General features: G+C 39.0%; 1 protein-coding gene across 1 annotated transcript in view; it reads right to left on the bottom strand.

Moving 5' to 3' along the window:
- The window catches only part of LOC121964303 (uncharacterized), a 50,638-nt gene that overhangs the window by 1,218 nt on the left and 28,160 nt on the right, over window positions 1–21,260 (bottom strand). Inside the window, exon 6 of the mRNA XM_088088873.1 lies at window positions 1,080–1,291. Coding sequence (XP_087944999.1) covers window positions 1,080–1,291 — 212 coding nt within the window. The remainder of the gene's footprint in view (window positions 1–1,079; window positions 1,292–21,260) is intronic.

Raw genomic sequence — 21,260 nt, 5'->3', positions numbered from 1 at the left:
GAAACTTTTTTCCGAGTGCTTGTGTCTTAGTGATGAAAAGGAACAAAACTGTTTAAAAAATGAGTCGAGTATTGAGAGAGAGGGCTGCAGCTAGCAGCAGCTGCAAAACTGCAATGTATCCACTGGGGGAACTGTGCACTTTTAAAATACATCCATTAAAAGTCATTGTTTTTGCTAGGAATAGGCTTAGGGCTGTACCCCAGTCAAATTTGATCTGGCTGTTTTTTTTCTTATTTAAAGCTTGAACAGGCTAAACGGGACGTTAAGAGTAACAGCAGCATTCAAACTAACAAACTAACAGCAGTAAGGACTGAAATGGTAATATGCAGCAGCATTTTTTGCAGACCCTGCATATCAAACAAAAGCTAGAGACTGTATCGTATTAAGTTGCTGTGAGCTGTAAATTTACCACTTCTCAGCAGAAAAAAAAAACGTTTTCTCAGAGTTCTCGTCCTCTGTCACTGCCTGTAAGTAGCGTGAAAATAAAGAGCGCTCACTCTGCTCCAGAATCTGGGGACCAAAACGTCTACAGCACTCAGTAAAAAAAAAAACAAGCAGTGGATGTAAATTAATGTTGCCAAGTGCCCGAGTGTTAACACTGCAGTCTGTTTTGCTGCTGCCAGCAACAGTGCTCTCGCTCAGTACTGGGCCAGTTTTAAAATGTTTGCTCCTATTGTCACTTACATGAGAAAAGAAGGTCCATGTTGAAAAATACGGAAGCTGCCGCTTAAATGAAAGGCTAGAGGGCCCACAAGCAGGAAAGGGTTAACATGTTTCCAGGAGAGGTACGCTGTTTATTTATTTATTTATTTATTTATTTCTTGATAAAAGCACTAAATTATTTATCTGTAATGCTAAAATGTAGTGTAAAAGTAGCACAAGCAGAGGAGAGTCACTTTAGCTACCATAAGCCATACGATTGCTTGAGGATTGCGTTATATCTTTTATCAAAAATGAGATACTCTGAACAACAAAGAGTACTGCATCTTTCACAGAGGATGGTTTCAGGGATGTGTGTCGTTTTCCTCCGAGTGGTGATAAAAGCCTACTGATTATTTGTTTGTGTCTGTTTCTCTCACCCTGGGGGAAACATCAGGTGGAACTGGACCAGGCTGCCCATGGTATCCATGTGGTCCTGCAGTGCCAGGCAGAGCTGGTGTTTGGAGTAGCACTCTCTCTGGAGCAAGAACACCATCTCCTTTACTGCAGAGCACCGGCGGCTCACACAGCTGAAGCGCTGCCGCAGTCCCAGCGCCATGCACCGCAACGCGTCCTTCACAAATGACTTGCCCTGGGAGAAGGAAGAAAGCAACAGGAGGAATAAGTGAGACATTTTTGAGGCGTTTTCGGCCATTTTTTCGACATGCTAAATTATGTTCTTGGCCTATTTTGACCTTTATCTCCAGTTTGCATACTATCAAGCATCTCTACAAGCTATAATATGTCATTTTCAGCCATTTTTATGATGCGTAAAAAATTTGACATTTGTCGACATGCTATACTATGGCGTTTTTTGGCCATTTTTTTCAACATGCTAATCTATGATTTCTTGGCCATTATTGACCTTCATTTCCATATTGTATACCATAATGTATCTCTACAAGTAGTAGTTTTTAGCAGTTTTCAGTTGTTTTTTGGAGATGACATTTTTGCCATACTATAACCTTGCTTCTTCGGCCATTTTTTCGACATGCCAAAGTAGGGTGTTTTTGACTATTTTTGCAACATTCTTTGCCATGGTGTGTCTTGGCACGCTGTTTGAAGTAGTTTTTTTCAGTTTTCAGCTGTTTTTGGGAAATGTCATTTTTTAACATTTTTGCTATAGTATAGCCTTGGTGTTTTTGTCATTTTTTTGACATGCCAAATTGGGATGTTTTTGAGTATTTTTGCAAAATTCAATTCTATGGCATGTCTTACCACGCTATTTTATTTTGATTTAAGCAGTGTTCAGCTGTTTTTGGGAAATGCCGTTTTTTGACAGTTTTGCCATACTATAGCCTTGGTGTTTTTGTCATTTTTTCGACATACCAAATTAGGGTGTTTTTGTCTATTTTTGCAACATTCTTTGCTATGGCATGTCTCAACATGCTATCTTATGTTGATTTGAGCAGTTTCCAGCTGTTTTTTGGAAATGCCATTTTTTGAAATTTTTGCCATACTATAGCCTTGCTTCTTCGGCCATTTCTTCGACATGCCAAATGAGGGTGTTTTTGACTATTTTTGCAAGATTCTTTGCTATGGTGTGTCTTGGCACGCTGTTTGAAGTAGTTTTTAGCAGTTTTCAGCGGTTTTTGGGAGATGTCATTTTTTGACATTTTTGCTTCTTTGTCCATTATTTCGACATGCCAAATTGGGGTGTTTTTGAGTATTTTTGCAAAATTCTATGCTATGGCATGTCTCACCACACTATTTTATTTTGATTTAAGCAGTGTTCAGCTGTTTTTGGGAAATGCCGTTTTTTGACAGTTTTGCCATACTATAGCCTTGGTGTTTTTGTCATCTTTTCGACATGTCAAATTAGGGTGTTTTTGACTATATTTGCAATGTGAGCTGGGCGGCAGCCGAAGGCGGGGACCTTGGCGGTCCGATCCTCGGCTGCAGAAGCTAGCTCTGGGGACGTGGAATGTCACCTCTCTGGTGGGGAAGGAGCCTGAGCTGGTGCGCGAGGTTGAGACGTTCCGACTAGATATAGTCGGCCTCACCTCGACGCATGGCTTGGGCTCCAGAACCAGTCTTCTTGAGAGGGGATGGACTCTCTTCCACTCTGGAGTTGCCACTGGTGAGGCGCCCGGGCAGGGGTGGCAATACTTATTGCCCCCCGGCTCGGTGCCTGCACGTTGGAGTTTACGCCGGTGAATGAGAGGGTAGCCTCCCTCCGCCTTCGGGCTGGGGGACGGATCCTGACTGTTGTTTGTGCCTATGGTCCAAACAGCAGTTCAGAGTATCCACCCTTTTTGGAGTCCTTAGACGGGGTGCTGGAGAGTGCTCCTTCTGGGGACTCCCTCGTTCTGCTGGGGGACTTCAACTCTCACGTTGGCAGCGACAGTGAGACCTGGAGGGGCGTGATCGGGAGGAATGGCCCCCCCGATCTGAACCCGAGTGGTGTTTTGTTATTGGACTTCTGTGCTCGCCACAGATTGTCCATAACGAACACCATGTTCAAGCATAAGGGTGTCCATATGCGCACTTGGCATCAGGACACCCTAGGCCGCAGTTCAATGATCGACTTTGTAGTCGTATCGTTGGACTTGCGGCCGTATGTCTTGGACACTTGGGTGAAAAGAGGGGCGGAGCTGTCAACCGATCACCACCTGGTGGTGAGTTGGCTCCGATGGTGGGGGAGGACGCCGGTCAGACCTGGCAGACCCAAACGCATAGTGAGGGTCTGCTGGGAACGTCTGGCAGAGTCTCCCGTCAGAAGGAGCTTCAACTCCCACCTCCGGAAGAGCTTCGACCATGTCCCGGGGGAGGCTGGGGACATTGAGTCCGAGTGGGCCGTGTTCCGTGCCTCCATTGCTGAGGCGGCCGACCGGTGCTGTGGCTGTAAGGTGGTTGGTGCCTGTCGGGGCGGCAACACCCGAACCCGCTGGTGGACACCGGCGGTAAGGGGTGCCGTCAAGCTGAAGAAGGAGTCCTATCGGGCCTTCTTGGCCTGTGGAACTCCGGAGGCAGCAGACAGGTACCGACAGGCCAAGTGGAGTGCGGCGGCAGCGGTCGCCGAGGCGAAAACCCGGGCATGGGAGGAGTTCGGCGAGGCCATGGAAAACGACTTCCGGACGGCTTCGAAGAGGTTCTGGACCACCATCCGGCGTCTCGGGAGGGGAAACAGTACTCCGTCAACACTGTGTATGGTGGCGGCAGGCGCTGCTGACCTCAACTCGGGACCTTGTGGATCGGTGGAAGGAATATTCAAGACCTCCTCAATCCCACCGACACGCCTTCCGTTGGGGAAGCAGGGCCTGGGGACCCGGGGGTGGGCTCCTCTATCTCTGGGGCTGAGGTTACCGAGGTGGTCAAAAAGCTCCTCGGTGGCAGGGCCCCGGGGGTGGACGAGGTCCGCCCGGAGTTCCTCAAGGCCCTGGATGTTGTGGGGCTGTCGTGGCTGACACGACTCTGCAACATTGCGTGGACATCGGGGGCAGTGCCCTTGGACTGGCAGACTGGGGTGGTGGTCCCTCTTTTCAAGAAGGGGGACCGGAGGGTGTGTTCCAACTACAGGGGGATCACACTCCTCAGCCTCCCTGGTAAGGTCTATTCGGGGGTACTAGAGAGGAGGGTCCGCCGGATAGTCGAACCCCAGATTCAGGAGGAGCAATGCGGTTTTCGCCCCGGTAGTGGAACTGTGGACCAGCTCTGGACCCTTGGCAGGATCCTTGAGGGTGCTTGGGAGTTTGCCCAACCAGTCCACATGTGCTTTGTGGACTTGGAGAAGGCATTCGACCGTGTCCCTCGGGGAGTCACGTGGGGGTTCTCCGGGAATATGGGGTTTCGGACTCCTGATACGGGCTGTCCGTTCCCTGTATGACCGGTGCCGAGCTTGGTCCGCATTGCCGGCAGTAAGTCGAACTTCGTTTCCGGTGAGGGCTGGATTCCGCCAGGGCTGCCCTTTGTCACCGATTCTGTTCATAACATTTATGTACAGAATTTCTAGGCGCATCCAGGGTGTTGAGGGGTCGGTTTGGTGACCTCAGGATTAGGTCTCTGCTCTTTGCAGATGATGTGGTCCTGTTGGCTTCATCGGGCCGCGACCTTCAGCTCTCACTGGATCGGTTCGCAGCCGAGTGTGAAGCGGCTGGAATGAAAATCAGCACCTCCAAATCCGAGACCATGGTTCTCAGCCGGAAAAGGGTGGCGTGCCCCCTCCGGATCGGGGATGAAGTCCTGCCCCAAGTGGAGGAGTTTAAGTACGTCGGGGTCTTGTTCACGAGTGAGGGAAGGATGGAACGGGAGATCGACAGGCGGATCGGTGCGGCATCTGCAATAATGCGGACTCTGCACTGGTCTGTCTTGGTGAAGAGGGAGCTGAGCCGAAAGGCAAAGCTCTCGATTTACCAGTCGATCTTCGTTCCTACCCTCACCTATGGTCATGAGCTTTGGGTAGTGACCGAAAGAACAAGATCGCGGGTACAAGCGGCCGAAATGAGTTTCCTCCGTAGGGTGGCTGGGCTCTCCCTTAGAGATAGGGTGAGAGCTCGGTCATCCGGGAGGAGCTCGGAGTAGAGCTGCTGCTCCTCCGCATTGAGAAGAGCCAGATGAGGTGGCTCGGGCATCTAATTAGGATGCCTCCAGGACGCCTCCCTGGTGAGGTGTTCAGGGCACGTCCCACCGGTAGGAGACCCCGGGGAAGACCCAGGACACGCTGGAGAGACAACGTCTCTCAGCTGGCCTGGGAACGCCTCGGGGTCCCCCGGGAAGAGCTGGATGAAGTGGCCGGGGAGAGGGAAGTCTGGGTTTCCCTGCTTAGGCTGCTGCCCCCGCGACCCAACCCCGGATAAGCGGAAGAAAATGGATGGATGGATGGATGGATTGACTATTTTTGCAACATTCTTTGCCATGGTGTGTCTTGGCACGCTGTTTGAAGTAGTTTTTTGCAGTTTTCAGCTGTTTTTGGGAAATGCCATTTTTTGAAATTTTTGCCATAGTATAGCCTTGCTTCTTCAGCCATTTTTTCGACATGCCAAATTGGGTTGTTTTTGAGTATTTTTGCAACATTCTTTGCTATGGTGTGTCTTGGCACGCTGTTTCAAGTAGTTTTTTTTTCAGTTTTCAGCTGTTTTTGGGAGATGTCATTTTTGAACATTTTTGCCATAGTATAGCCTTGGTGTTTTTGTAATTTTTTTGACTTGCCAAATGGGATGTTTTTGAGTATATTTGCAAAATTCAATTCTATGGCATGTCTCACCACGCTATTTTATGTTGATTTGAGCAGTTTTCAGCTGTTTTTGGGCGATGTCATATCTTGGCATTTTTGCCATAGTATAGCCTTGGTGTTTTTGTCATCTTTTCGACATGCCAAATTAGGGAGTTTTTGAGTATTTTTGCAGCATTCTTTGCTATGGTGTGTCTTGGCACGCTGTTTGAAGTAGTTTTTTTCAGTTTTCAGCTGTTTTTGGGAGATGTCATTTTTTAACATTTTTGCCATAGTATAGCCTTGGTGTTTTTGCCATTTTTTCGACATGCCAAATTAGGGTGTTTTTGAGTATTTTTGCAAAATTCTATGCTATGGCATGTCTTAACATGCTATTTTATGTTGATTTGAGCAGTTTTCAGTTGGTTTTTGGGAGATGTCATATTTTGGCATTTTTGCCATACTATAGCCTTGGTGTTTTTGTCATTTTTTCGACATGCCAAATTAGGGTGTTTTTGACTATTTTTGCAGCATTCTTTGCTATGGCATGTCTCAACACGCCATTTTATGTTGATTTGAGCAGATTTCAGCTGTTTTTGGGAAATGTCATTTTTTAACATTTTTGCCATAGTATAGCCTTGGTGTTTTTGCCATTTATTTGTCATGCCAAATTAGGGTGTTTTTGAGTATTTTTGCAAAATTCTATGCTATGGCATATATCAATACGCTATTTTATGTTGATTTAAGCAGTTTTCAGCTGTTTTTGGGAGATGCCATTTTGACATTTTGCCATAGTATAGCCTTGGTGTTTTGTCATTTTTCGACATGCCAAATTAAGTTGTTTGTGAGTATTTTTGCAACATTCTTTGCTACGGTGTGTCTTGGCATGCTGTTTGAAGTAGTTTTTAGCAGTTTTCAGCTGTTTTTGGGAAATGCCATGTTTTGACAGTTTTGCCACACCATAGCCTTGATGTTTTTGTTATTTGTTTGACATGCAAAATGAGGGTGTTTTTGACTATATTTGCAGGATTCTTTGTTATGGCATGTCTCAACACGCTATTTTATGTTGATTTGAGCAGTTTTCAGCTGTTTTTGGGCGACGTCATATCTTGGCATTTTTGCCATAGTATAGCCTTGGTGTTTTTGTCATCTTTTCGACATGCCAAATTAGGGAGTTTTGAGTATTTTTGCAGCATTCTTTGCTATGGTGTGTCTTGGCACGCTGTTTGAAGTAGTTTTTTTCAGTTTTCAGCTGTTTTTGGGAGATGTCATTTTTTAACATTTTTGCCATAGTATAGCCTTGGTGTTTTTGCCATTTTTTCGACATGCCAAATTAGGTTGTTTTTGAGTATTTTGCAACATTCTTTGCTATGGTGTGTCTTGGCACACTGTTTGAAGTAGTTTTAGCAGTATTCAGCGTTTTTGGGAAATGCCATTTTTGAAATTTTGCCACAGTATAGCCTTGCTTCTTGACCATTTTTCGACATGCCAAATTAGGGTGTTTTTGACCATTTTGCAACATTCTTTGCTATGGCATGTCTCAACACGCCATTTTATGTTGATTTGAGCAGATTTCAGCTGTTTTTGGGAAATGTCATTTTTTAACATTTTTGCCATAGTATAGCCTTGGTGTTTTTGCCATTTATTTGTCATGCCAAATTAGGGTGTTTTTGAGTATTTTTGCAAAATTCTATGCTATGGCATATATCAATACGCTATTTTATGTTGATTTAAGCAGTTTTCAGCTGTTTTTGGGAGATGCCATTTTGACATTTTGCCATAGTATAGCCTTGGTGTTTTGTCATTTTTCGACATGCCAAATTAAGTTGTTTGTGAGTATTTTTGCAACATTCTTTGCTATGGTGTGTCTTGGCATGCTGTTTGAAGTAGTTTTAGCAGTTTTCAGCTGTTTTTGGAAATGCCATGTTTTGACAGTTTTGCCACACCATAGCCTTGATGTTTTGTTATTTGTTTGACATGCAAAATGAGGGTGTTTTTGACTATATTTGCAGGATTCTTTGTTATGGCATGTCTCAACACGCTATTTTATGTTGATTTGAGCAGTTTTCAGCTGTTTTTGGGCGATGTCATATCTTGGCATTTTTGCCATAGTATAGCCTTGCTGTTTTTGTCATCTTTTCGACATGCCAAATTAGGGTGTTTTTGAGTATTTTTGCAGCATTCTTTGCTATGGTGTGTCTTGGCACGCTGTTTGAAGTAGTTTTTAGCAGTTTTCAGCGGTTTTTGGGAGACGCCATTTTTTGACATTTTTGCCATAGTATAGCCTTGGTGTTTTTGTCATCTTTTCGACATGCCAAATTAGGGTGTTTTTGAGTATTTTTGCAGCATTCTTTGCTATGGTGTGTCTTGGCACACTGTTTGAAGTAGTTTTTTTCAGTTTTCAGCTGTTTTTGGGAGATGTCATTTTTTAACATTTTTGCCATAGTATAGCCTTGGTGTTTTTGCCATTTTTTCGACATGCCAAATTAGGGTGTTTTTGAGTATTTTTGCAAAATTCTATGCTATGGCATGTCTTAACATGCTATTTTATGTTGATTTGAGCAGTTTTCAGTTGGTTTTTGGGAGATGTCATATTTTGGCATTTTTGCCATACTATAGCCTTGGTGTTTTTGTCATTTTTTCGACATGCCAAATTAGGGTGTTTTTGACTATTTTTGCAGCATTCTTTGCTATGGCATGTCTCAACACGCCATTTTATGTTGATTTGAGCAGATTTCAGCTGTTTTTGGGAAATGTCATTTTTTAACATTTTTGCCATAGTATAGCCTTGGTGTTTTTGCCATTTATTTGTCATGCCAAATTAGGGTGTTTTTGAGTATTTTTGCAAAATTCTATGCTATGGCATATATCAATACGCTATTTTATGTTGATTTAAGCAGTTTTCAGCTGTTTTTGGGAGATGCCATTTTTGACATTTTTGCCATAGTATAGCCTTGGTGTTTTTGTCATTTTTTCGACATGCCAAATTAAGTTGTTTGTGAGTATTTTTGCAACATTCTTTGCTATGGTGTGTCTTGGCATGCTGTTTGAAGTAGTTTTTAGCAGTTTTCAGCTGTTTTTGGGAAATGCCATGTTTTGACAGTTTTGCCACACCATAGCCTTGATGTTTTTGTTATTTGTTTGACATGCAAAATGAGGGTGTTTTTGACTATATTTGCAGGATTCTTTGTTATGGCATGTCTCAACACGCTATTTTATGTTGATTTGAGCAGTTTTCAGCTGTTTTTGGGCGATGTCATATCTTGGCATTTTTGCCATAGTATAGCCTTGGTGTTTTTGTCATCTTTTCGACATGCCAAATTAGGGAGTTTTTGAGTATTTTTGCAGCATTCTTTGCTATGGTGTGTCTTGGCACGCTGTTTGAAGTAGTTTTTTTCAGTTTTCAGCTGTTTTTGGGAGATGTCATTTTTTAACATTTTTGCCATAGTATAGCCTTGGTGTTTTTGCCATTTTTTCGACATGCCAAATTAGGTTGTTTTTGAGTATTTTTGCAACATTCTTTGCTATGGTGTGTCTTGGCACACTGTTTGAAGTAGTTTTTAGCAGTATTCAGCGTTTTTTGGGAAATGCCATTTTTTGAAATTTTTGCCACAGTATAGCCTTGCTTCTTCGGCCATTTTTTCGACATGCCAAATTAGGGTGTTTTTGACCATTTTTGCAACATTCTTTGCTATGGCATGTCTCAACACGCCATTTTATGTTGATTTGAGCAGATTTCAGCTGTTTTTGGGAAATGTCATTTTTTAACATTTTTGCCATAGTATAGCCTTGGTGTTTTTGCCATTTATTTGTCATGCCAAATTAGGGTGTTTTTGAGTATTTTTGCAAAATTCTATGCTATGGCATATATCAATACGCTATTTTATGTTGATTTAAGCAGTTTTCAGCTGTTTTTGGGAGATGCCATTTTTGACATTTTTGCCATAGTATAGCCTTGGTGTTTTTGTCATTTTTTCGACATGCCAAATTAAGTTGTTTGTGAGTATTTTTGCAACATTCTTTGCTATGGTGTGTCTTGGCATGCTGTTTGAAGTAGTTTTTAGCAGTTTTCAGCTGTTTTTGGGAAATGCCATGTTTTGACAGTTTTGCCACACCATAGCCTTGATGTTTTTGTTATTTGTTTGACATGCAAAATGAGGGTGTTTTTGACTATATTTGCAGGATTCTTTGTTATGGCATGTCTCAACACGCTATTTTATGTTGATTTGAGCAGTTTTCAGCTGTTTTTGGGCGATGTCATATCTTGGCATTTTTGCCATAGTATAGCCTTGCTGTTTTTGTCATCTTTTCGACATGCCAAATTAGGGTGTTTTTGAGTATTTTTGCAGCATTCTTTGCTATGGTGTGTCTTGGCACGCTGTTTGAAGTAGTTTTTAGCAGTTTTCAGCGGTTTTTGGGAGATGCCATTTTTTGACATTTTTGCCATAGTATAGCCTTGGTGTTTTTGTCATCTTTTCGACATGCCAAATTAGGGTGTTTTTGAGTATTTTTGCAGCATTCTTTGCTATGGTGTGTCTTGGCACACTGTTTGAAGTAGTTTTTTTCAGTTTTCAGCTGTTTTTGGGAGATGTCATTTTTTAACATTTTTGCCATAGTATAGCCTTGGTGTTTTTGCCAATTTTTCGACATGCCAAATTAGGTTGTTTTTGAGTATTTTTGCAACATTCTTTGCTATGGTGTGTCTTGGCACGCTGTTTGAAGTAGTTTTTAGCAGTTTTCAGCTGTTTTTGGGAGATGTCATTTTTTGACATTTTTGCCATACTATAGCCTTGTTTTTTTTGTCATTTTTTCGACATGCCAAATTAGGGTGTTTTTGACTATTTTTGCAGCATTCTTTGCTATGGCATGTCTCAACACGCCATTTTATGTTGATTTAAGCAGTTTTCAGCTGTTTTTGGGAAATGTCATATCTTGGCATTTTTGCCATAGTATAGCCTTGGTGTTTTTGCCATTTATTCGACATGCCAAATTAGAGTGTTTTTGAGTATTTTTGCAAAATTCTATGCTATGGCATATATCAATATGCTATTTTATGTTGATTTAAGCAGTTTTCAGCTGTTTTTGGGAGATGCCATTTTTGACATTTTTGCCATAGTATAGCCTTGGTGTTTTTGTCATTTTTTCGACATGCCAAATTAAGTTGTTTGTGAGTATTTTTGCAACATTCTTTGCTATGGTGTGTCTTGGCACGCTGTTTGAAGTAGTTTTTAACAGTTTTCAGCTGTTTTTGGGAAATGCCATGTTTTGACATTTTTGCCACACCATAGCCTTGGTGTTTTTGTTATTTGTTTGACATGCCAAATTAGGGTGTTTTTGAGTATTTTTGCAACATTCTATGCTATGGCATGTCTTAACATGTTATTTTATGTTGATTTGAGCAGTTTTCAGTTGGTTTTTGGAAGATGTCATATTTTGGCATTTTTGCCATACTATAGCCTTGGTGTTTTTGTCATTTTTTCGACATGCCAAATTAGGGTGTTTTTGAGTATTTTTGCAACATTCTTTGCTATGGTGTGTCTTGGCACGCTGTTTGAAGTAGTTTTTAGCAGTTTTCAGTGGTTTTTGGGAGATGCCATTTTTTGAAATTTTTGCCATAGTATAGCCTTGGTGTTTTTGTCATCTTTTCGTCATGCCAAATTAGGGTGTTTTTGACCATTTTTGCAACATTCTTTGCTATGGTGTGTCTTGGCACGCTGTCTGAAGTAGTTTTTTTCAGTTTTCAGCTGTTTTTGGGAGATGTCATTTTTTAACATTTTTGCCATAGTATAGCCTTGGTGTTTTTGTATTTTTTTTGACTTGCCAAATTGGGATGTTTTTGAGTATTTTTGCAAAATTCAATTCTATGGCATGTCTCACCACGCTATTTTATGTTGATTTGAGCAGATTTCAGCTGTTTTTGGGAGATGCCATTTTTTGACATTTTTGCCATAGTATAGCCTTGGTGTTTTTGTCATTTTTTCGTAATGCCAAATGAGGTTGTTTTTGTCCATTTTTGCAACATTCTATGCTATGGCATATATCAACACGCTATTTTACGTTGATTTAAGCAGATTTCAGCTGTTTTTGGGAGATGCCATTTTTTGACATTTTTGCCATAGTATAGCCTTGGTGTTTTTGTCATTTTTTCGACATGCCAAATGAGGTTGTTTTTGTCTATTTTTGCAACATTCTATGCTATGGCATATATCAACACGCTATTTTATGTTGATTTAAGCAGATTTCAGCTGTTTTTGGGAGATGCCATTTTTTGACATTTTTGCCATAGTATAGCCTTGGTGTTTTTGTCATCTTTTCGACATGCCAAATTAGGGTGTTTATGACCATTTTTGCAGCATTCTTTGCTATGGTGTGTCTTGGCACACTGTTTGAAGTAGTTTTTAGCAGTTTTCAGCGGTTTTTGGGAGATGTCATTTTTTAACATTTTTGCCATAGTATAGCCTTGGTGTTTTTGCCATTTTTTCGACATGCCAAATTAGGGTGTTTTTGAGTATTTTTGCAAAATTCTATGCTATGGCATGTCTTAACATGCTATTTTATGTTGATTTGAGCAGTTTTCAGTTGGTTTTTGGGAGATGTCATATTTTGGCATTTTTGCCATACTATAGCCTTGGTGTTTTTGTCATTTTTTCGACATGCCAAATTAGGATGTTTTTGTCTATTTTTGCAACATTCTTTGCTATGGCATGTCTCAACGTGCTATCTTATGTTGATTTGAGCAGTTTTCAGCTGTTTTTTGGAAATGCCATTTTTTGACATTTTTGCCATAGTATAGCCTTGGTGTTTTTGTCATTTTTTCGACATGCCAAATTAGGATGTTTTTGTCTATTTTTGCAACATTCTATGCTATGGCATATATCAACACGCTATTTTATGTTGATTTAAGCAGATTTCAGCTGTTTTTGGGAGATGCCATTTTTTGACATTTTTGCCATAGTATAGCCTTGGTGTTTTTGTCATTTTTTCGACATGCCAAATGAGGTTGTTTTTGTCCATTTTTGAAACATTCTATGCTATGGCATATATCAACATGCTATTTTATGTTGATTTAAGCAGTTTTCAGCTGTTTTTGGGAGATGCCATTTTTTGACATTTTTGCCATAGTATAGCCTTGGTGTTTTTGTCATTTTTTCAACATGCGAAATTAGGTTGTTTTTGAGTATTTTTGCAACATTCTTTGCTATGGTGTGTCTTGGCACACTGTTTGAAGTAGTTTTTAGATGATGTCATATCTTGGCATTTTTGCCATAGTATAGCCTTGGTGTTTTTGTCATTTTTTCAACATGCCAAATTAGGGTGTTTATGACCATTTTTGCAACATTCTTTGCTATGGTGTGTCATGGCACGCTGTTTGAAGTAGTTTTTAGCAGTTTTCAGCGTTTTTTGGGAGATGTCATTTTTTGACATTTTTGCCATAGTATAGCCTTGGTGTTTTTGTCATTTTTTCGACATGCCAAATTAGGATGTTTTTGTCTATTTTTGCAACATTCTATGCTATGGCATATATCAACACGCTATTTTATGTTGATTTAAGCAGATTTCAGCTGTTTTTGGGAGATGCCATTTTTTGACATTTTTGCCATAGTATAGCCTTGGTGTTTTTGTCATTTTTTCAACATGCGAAATTAGGTTGTTTGTGAGTATTTTTGCAACATTCTTTGCTATGGTGTGTCGTGGCACGCTGTTTGAAGTAGTTTTTAGCAGTTTTCAACTGTTTTTGGGAGATGTCATTTTTTTGACATGCCAAATCAGGTTGTTTGTGAATATTTTTGCAACTTTCTTTGCTATGGTGTGTCTTGGCACATTGTTTGAAGTAGGTTTTAGCAGTTTTCAGCTGTTTTTGGGAGAAGTCTTTTTTTTTTTTTTACATTTTTGCCATACTATAGCCTTGCTTTTCTGGTCATTTTTTTGACATCCCATAATAGGGTTTTTTTTGGTCATGATTGGCTGCCATGTAGCCTCTCTCCTCCCCTTCTGTGCGTTGTCTTTTTGTTTGCATTTCCGTCTGTGTCCTAACCAGTGTCTGTGTGACTGTTGGTGTGGTCTTTTCCTACAGGTTGGGCCCGGTGCGGGCAATCTCTTGATGAGCTAGTGGAGTACTTCATCAGAGCATACTCCTGCCTTTTGTCAGTTGTATCTCAAGTCTTTGGATTTTACCTGTGTGGTTCATGCCCTGTGGCTTTTCCTGCCTAAGACTCGCCTCAACTCCGCACTTTGTGCTCCAGCTACTTGTGTGTCCGCCTGCCTGTATTCCTGCCTGCCTGCCGTGTCTTGATACGCTCACCCGAGCACCCACAGCATTAAGAAGAAATCCTGTCACTGTAAATAATAAACACAGTTTAACTGTTGACATCTCGTCTTGTGTATTGTGTGATTTTTGAAATACTATAGCTGTGCTGTTTCTGTCATTTTTTCGAATTTCGATGTTTTTGGCTGTTTTTGCAAGATTCTATACTATGGCATGTAACAACACGCTATTTTATGATGATTTTAGCAGTTTTCATAGTTTTCATAGCCATAGTATAGCCTTGGTGTTTTTGTCATTTTTTCGACATGCCAAATTAGGTTGTTTGTGAGTGTTTTTGCAACATTCTATGCTATGGCATATATCAACACGCTATTTTATGTTGATTTAAGCAGATTTCAGCTGTTTTTGGGAGATGCCATTTTTTGACATTTTTGCCATAGTATAGCCTTGGTGTTTTTGTCATTTTTTCGACATGCCAAATAAGGGTGTTTTTGACCATTTTTGCAACATTCTATGCTATGGCATATATCAACACGCTATTTTATGTTGATTTAAGCAGTTTTCAGCTGTTTTTGGGAGATGTCATTTTTTAACATTTTTTCCATAGTATAGCCTTGGTGTTTTTGTCATTTTTTCGACATGCCAAATTAGGTTGTTTGTGAGTGTTTTTGCAACATTCTATGCTATGGCATATATCAACACGCTATTTTATGTTGATTTAAGCAGATTTCAGCTGTTTTGGGGAGATGCCATTTTTTGACATTTTTGCCATAGTATAGCCTTGGTGTTTTTGTCATTTTTTCGACATGCCAAATTAGGATGTTTTTGTCTATTTTTGCAACATTCTATGCTATGGCATATATCAACACGCTATTTTATGTTGATTTAAGCAGATTTCAGCTGTTTTTGGGAGATGCCATTTTTTGACATTTTTGCCATAGTATAGCCTTGGTGTTTTTGTCATTTTTTCGACATGCCAAATGAGGTTGTTTTTGTCCATTTTTGCAACATTCTATGCTATGGCATATATCAACATGCTATTTTATGTTGATTTAAGCAGTTTTCAGCTGTTTTTGGGAGATGCCATTTTTTGAAATTTTTGCCATAGTATAGCCTTGGTGTTTTTGTCATTTTTTCGACATGCCAAATTAGGATGTTTTTGTCTATTTTTGCAACATTCTATGCTATGGCATATATCAACACGCTATTTTACGTTGATTTAAGCAGATTTCAGCTGTTTTTGGGAGATGCCATTTTTTGACATTTTTGCCATAGTATAGCCTTGGTGTTTTTGTCATTTTTTCGACATGCCAAATTAGGATGTTTTTGTCTATTTTTGCAACATTCTATGCTATGGCATATATCAACACGCTATTTTACGTTGATTTAAGCAGATTTCAGCTGTTTTTGGGAGATGCCATTTTTTGACATTTTTGCCATAGTATAGCCTTGGTGTTTTTGTCATTTTTTCGACATGCCAAATGAGGTTGTTTTTGTCCATTTTTGCAACATTCTATGCTATGGCATATATCAACACGCTATTTTACGTTGATTTAAGCAGATTTCAGCTGTTTTTGGGAGATGCCATTTTTTGACATTTTTGCCATAGTATAGCCTTGGTGTTTTTGTCATTTTTTCGACATGCCAAATGAGGTTGTTTTTGTCCATTTTTGCAACATTCTATGCTATGGCATATATCAACACGCTATTTTATGTTGATTTAAGCAGTTTTCAGCTGTTTTTGGGAGATACTATTTTTTGACATTTTGCCATAGTATAGCCTTGGTGTTTTTGTCATTTTTCGACATGCCAAATGAGGTTGTTTTTGTCCATTTTTGCAACATTCTATGCTATGGCATATATCAACACGCTATTTTACGTTGATTTAAGCAGATTTCAGCTGTTTTTGGGAGATGCCATTTTTTGACATTTTTGACATTTTTGCCATAGCCTTGGTGTTTTTGTCATTTTTTCGACATGCCAAATGAGGGTGTTTTCGTCCATTTTTGCAACATTCTATGCTATGGCATATATCAACACGCTATTTTACGTTGATTTAAGCAGATTTCAGCTGTTTTTGGGAGATGCCATTTTTTGACATTTTTGCCATAGTATAGCCTTGGTGTTTTTGTCATTTTTTCGACATGCCAAATTAGGTTGTTTGTGAGTGTTTTTGCAACATTCTATGCTATGGCATATATCAACACGCTATTTTATGTTGATTTAAGCAGTTTTCAGCTGTTTTTGGGAGATGCCATTTTTTGACATTTTTGCCATAGTATAGCCTTGGTGTTTTTGTCATTTTTTCGACATGCCAAATTAGGTTGTTTGTGAGTGTTTTTGCAACATTCTATGCTATGGCATATATCAACACGGTATTTCATGTTGATTTAAGCAGATTTAAGCTTTTTTTGGGAGATGCCATTTTTGACATTTTTGCCATAGTATAGCCTTGGTGTTTTTGTCATTTTTTCGACATGCCAAATTAGGATGTTTTTGTCTATTTTTGCAACATTCTATGCTATGGCATATATCAACACGCTATTTCATGTTGATTGAAGCAGATTTCAGCTGTTTTTGGGAGATGCCATTTTTGACATTTTGCCATAGTATAGCCTTGGTGTTTTGTCATTTTTTCGACATGCCAAATGAGGTTGTTTTTGTCCATTTTTGCAACATTCTATGCTATGGCATATATCAACACGCTATTTTACGTTGATTTAAGCAGATTTCAGCTGTTTTTGGGAGATGCCATTTTTTGACATTTTTGCCATAGTATAGCCTTGGTGTTTTTGTCATTTTTTCGACATGCCAAATGAGGTTGTTTTTGTCCATTTTTGCAACATTCTATGCTATGGCATATATCAACACGCTATTTTACGTTGATTTAAGCAGATTTCAGCTGTTTTTGGGAGATGCCATTTTTTGACATTTTTGCCATAGTATAGCCTTGGTGTTTTTGTCATTTTTTCGACATGCCAAATGAGGTTGTTTTTGTCCATTTTTGCAACATTCTATGCTATGGCATATATCAACACGGTATTTTATGTTGATTTAAGCAGTTTTCAGCTGTTTTTGGGAGATGCCATTTTTTGACATTTTGCCATAGTATAGCCTTGGTGTTTTGTCATTTTTCGACATGCCAAATGAGGTTGTTTTTGTCCATTTTTGCAACATTCTATGCTATGGCATATATCAACATGCTATTTTACGTTGATTTAAGCAGATTTCAGCTGTTTTTGGGAGATGCCATTTTGACATTTTACCATAGTATAGCCTTGGTGTTTTTGTCATTTTTTCGACATGCCAAATTAGGTTGTTTTGTCCATTTTTGCAACATTCTATGCTATGGCATATATCAACACGCTTATTTTATGTTGATTTAAGCAGTTTTCAGCTGTTTTGGGAGATGCCATTTTTGACATTTTTGCCATAGTATAGCCTTGGTGTTTTGTCATTTTTCGACATGCCAAATTAGGTTGTTTGTCCAGTGTTTTTGCAACATTCTATGCTATGGCATATATCAACACGCTATTTTATGTTGATTTAAGCAGTTTTCAGCTGTTTTTGGGAGATGCCATTTTTTGACATTTTTGCCATAGTATAGCCTTGGTGTTTTTGTCATTTTTTCGACATGCCAAATGAGGTTGTTTTTGTCCATTTTTGCAACATTCTATGCTATGGCATATATCAACACGCTATTTTACGTTGATTTAAGCAGATTTCAGCTGTTTTTGGGAGATGCCATTTTTGACATTTTGACATTTTATAGCCTTGGTGTTTTTGTCATTTTTTCGACATGCTAAATTAGGTTGTTTTTGTCCATTTTTGCAACATTCTATGCTATGGCATATATCAACACGTTATTTTACGTTGATTTAAGCAGATTTCAGCTGTTTTTGGGAGATGCCATTTTTGACATTTTGCCATAGTATAGCCTTGGTGTTTTGTCATTTTTCGACATGCCAAATTAGGTTGTTTGTGAGTGTTTTTGCAACATTCTATGCTATGGCATATATCAACACGCTATTTTATGTTGATTTAAGCAGTTTTCAGCTGTTTTGGGAGATGCCATTTTTGACATTTTTGCCATAGTATAGCCTTGGTGTTTTTGTCATTTTTTCGACATGCCAAATTAGGATGTTTTTGTCTATTTTTGCAACATTCTATGCTATGGCATATATCAACACGCTATTTTACGTTGATTGAAGCAGATTTCAGCTGTTTTTGGGAGATGCCATTTTTTGACATTTTTGCCATAGTATAGCCTTGGTGTTTTTGTCATTTTTTTGACATGCCAAATGAGGTTGTTTTGTCCATTTTGCAACATTCTATGCTATGGCATATATCAACACGCTATTTTACGTTGATTTAAGCAGATTTCAGCTGTTTTTGGGAGATGCCATTTTTGACATTTTGCCATAGTATAGCCTTGGTGTTTTGTCATTTTTCGACATGCCAAATTAGGTTGTTTTGTCCATTTTGCAACATTCTATGCTATGGCATATATCAACACGCTATTTTACGTTGATTTAAGCAGATTTCAGCTGTTTTTGGGAGATGCCATTTTTGACATTTTTGCCATAGTATAGCCTTGGTGTTTTTGTCATTTTTCGACATGCCAAATGAGGTTGTTTTTGTCCATTTTGCAACATTCTATGTTATGGCATATATCAACACGCTATTTTATGTTGATTTAAGCAGATTTCAGCTGTTTTTGGGAGATGCCATTTTTTGACATTTTTGCCATAGTATAGCCTTGGTGTTTTTGTCATTTTTTCGACATGCCAAATTAGGATGTTTTTGTCTATTTTTGCAACATTCTATGCTATGGCATATATCAACACGCTATTTTACGTTGATTTAAGCAGATTTCAGCTGTTTTTGGGAGATGCCATTTTTTGACATTTTTGCCATAGTATAGCCTTGGTGTTTTTGTCATTTTTTCGACATGCCAAATGAGGTTGTTTTTGTCCATTTTTGCAACATTCTATGCTATGGCATATATCAACACGCTATTTTATGTTGATTTAAGCAGTTTTCAGCTGTTTTTGGGAGATACTATTTTTTGACATTTTTGCCATAGTATAGCCTTGGTGTTTTTGTCATTTTTTTGACATGCCAAATGAGGTTGTTTTTGTCCATTTTTGCAACATTCTATGCTATGGCATATATCAACACGCTTATTTTACGTTGATTTAAGCAGATTTCAGCTGTTTTTGGGAGATGCCATTTTTGACATTTTTGCCATAGTATAGCCTTGGTGTTTTTGTCATTTTTCGACATGCCAAATTAGGATGTTTTTGTCTATTTTGCAACATTCTATGCTATGGCATATATCAACACGCTATTTTACGTTGATTTAAGCAGATTTCAGCTGTTTTTGGGAGATGCCATTTTTGACATTTTGCCATAGTATAGCCTTGGTGTTTTGTCATTTTTCGACATGCCAAATGAGGTTGTTTTTGTCCATTTTTGCAACATTCTATGCTATGGCATATATCAACACGCTATTTTATGTTGATTTAAGCAGTTTTCAGCTGTTTTTGGGAGATACTATTTTTTGACATTTTTGCCATAGTATAGCCTTGGTGTTTTTGTCATTTTTTCGACATGCCAAATGAGGTTGTTTTTGTCCATTTTTGCAACATTCTATGCTATGGCATATATCAACACGCTATTTTACGTTGATTTAAGCAGATTTCAGCTGTTTTTGGGAGATGCCATTTTTTGACATTTTTGCCATAGTATAGCCTTGGTGTTTTTGTCATTTTTTCGACATGCCAAATTAGGTTGTTTGTGAGTGTTTTTGCAACATTCTATGCTATGGCATATATCAACACGGTATTTTATGTTGATTTAAGCAGATTTAAGCTGTTTTTGGGAGATGCCATTTTTGACATTTTTGCCATAGTATAGCCTTGGTGTTTTTGTCATTTTTCGACATGCCAAATGAGGTTGTTTTTGTCCATTTTTGCAACATTCTATGCTATGGCATATATCAACACGCTTATTTTATGTTGATTTAAGCAGATTTCAGCTGTTTTTGGGAGATGCCATTTTTGACATTTTGCCATAGTATAGCCTTGGTGTTTTTGTCATTTTTTCGACATGCCAAATTAGGATGTTTTTGTCTATTTTTGCAACATTCTATGCTATGGCATATATCAACACGCTATTTTACGTTGATTTAAGCAGATTTCAGCTGTTTTTGGGAGATGCCATTTTTTGACATTTTTGCCATAGTATAGCCTTGGTGTTTTTGTCATTTTTTCGACATGCCAAATGAGGTTGTTTTTGTCCATTTTTGCAACATTCTATGCTATGGCATATATCAACACGCTATTTTATGTAGATTTAAGCAGTTTTCAGCTGTTTTTGGGAGATACTATTTTTTGACATTTTTGCCATAGTATAGCCTTGGTGTTTTTGTCATTTTTTCGACATGCCAAATGAGGTTGTTTTTGTCCATTTTTGCAACATTCTATGCTATGGCATATATCAACACGCTTATTTTACGTTGATTTAAGCAGATTTCAGCTGTTTTTGGGAGATGCCATTTTTGACATTTTTGCCATAGTATAGCCTTGGTGTTTTTGTCATTTTTTCGACTTGCCAAATGAGGTTGTTTTTGTCCATTTTTGCAACATTCTATGCTATGGCATATATCAACACGCTATTTTATGTTGATTTAAGCAGATTTCAGCTGTTTTTGGGAGATGCCATTTTTTGACATTTTTGCCATAGTATAGCCTTGGTGTTTTTGTCATTTTTTCGACATGCCAAATTAGGTTGTTTTTGTCTATTTTTGCAACATTCTATGCTATGGCATATATCAACACGCTATTTCATGTTGATTGAAGCAGTTTTCAGCTGTTTTTGGGAGATGCCATTTTTTGACATTTTTGCCATAGTATAGCTTTGGTGTTTTTGTCATTTTTTCGACATGCCAAATTAGGATGTTTTTGTCTATTTTTGCAACATTCTATGCTATGGCATATATCAACACGCTATTTTACGTTGATTTAAGCAGATTTCAGCTGTTTTTGGGAGATGCCATTTTTTGACATTTTTGCCATAGTATAGCCTTGGTGTTTTTGTCATTTTTTCGACATGCCAAATGAGGTTGTTTTGTCCATTTTGCAA

Source organism: Plectropomus leopardus, chromosome 15 (assembly GCF_026936395.1).
Source record: "Plectropomus leopardus strain MGB_pleo_1.0 chromosome 15, ASM2693639v1, whole genome shotgun sequence".
Lineage (NCBI taxonomy): Eukaryota > Metazoa > Chordata > Actinopteri > Perciformes > Serranidae > Plectropomus > Plectropomus leopardus.
The sequence above is the reverse complement of the archived record's forward strand: the minus strand, read 5'-3'. Positions and strand labels throughout refer to the sequence as shown.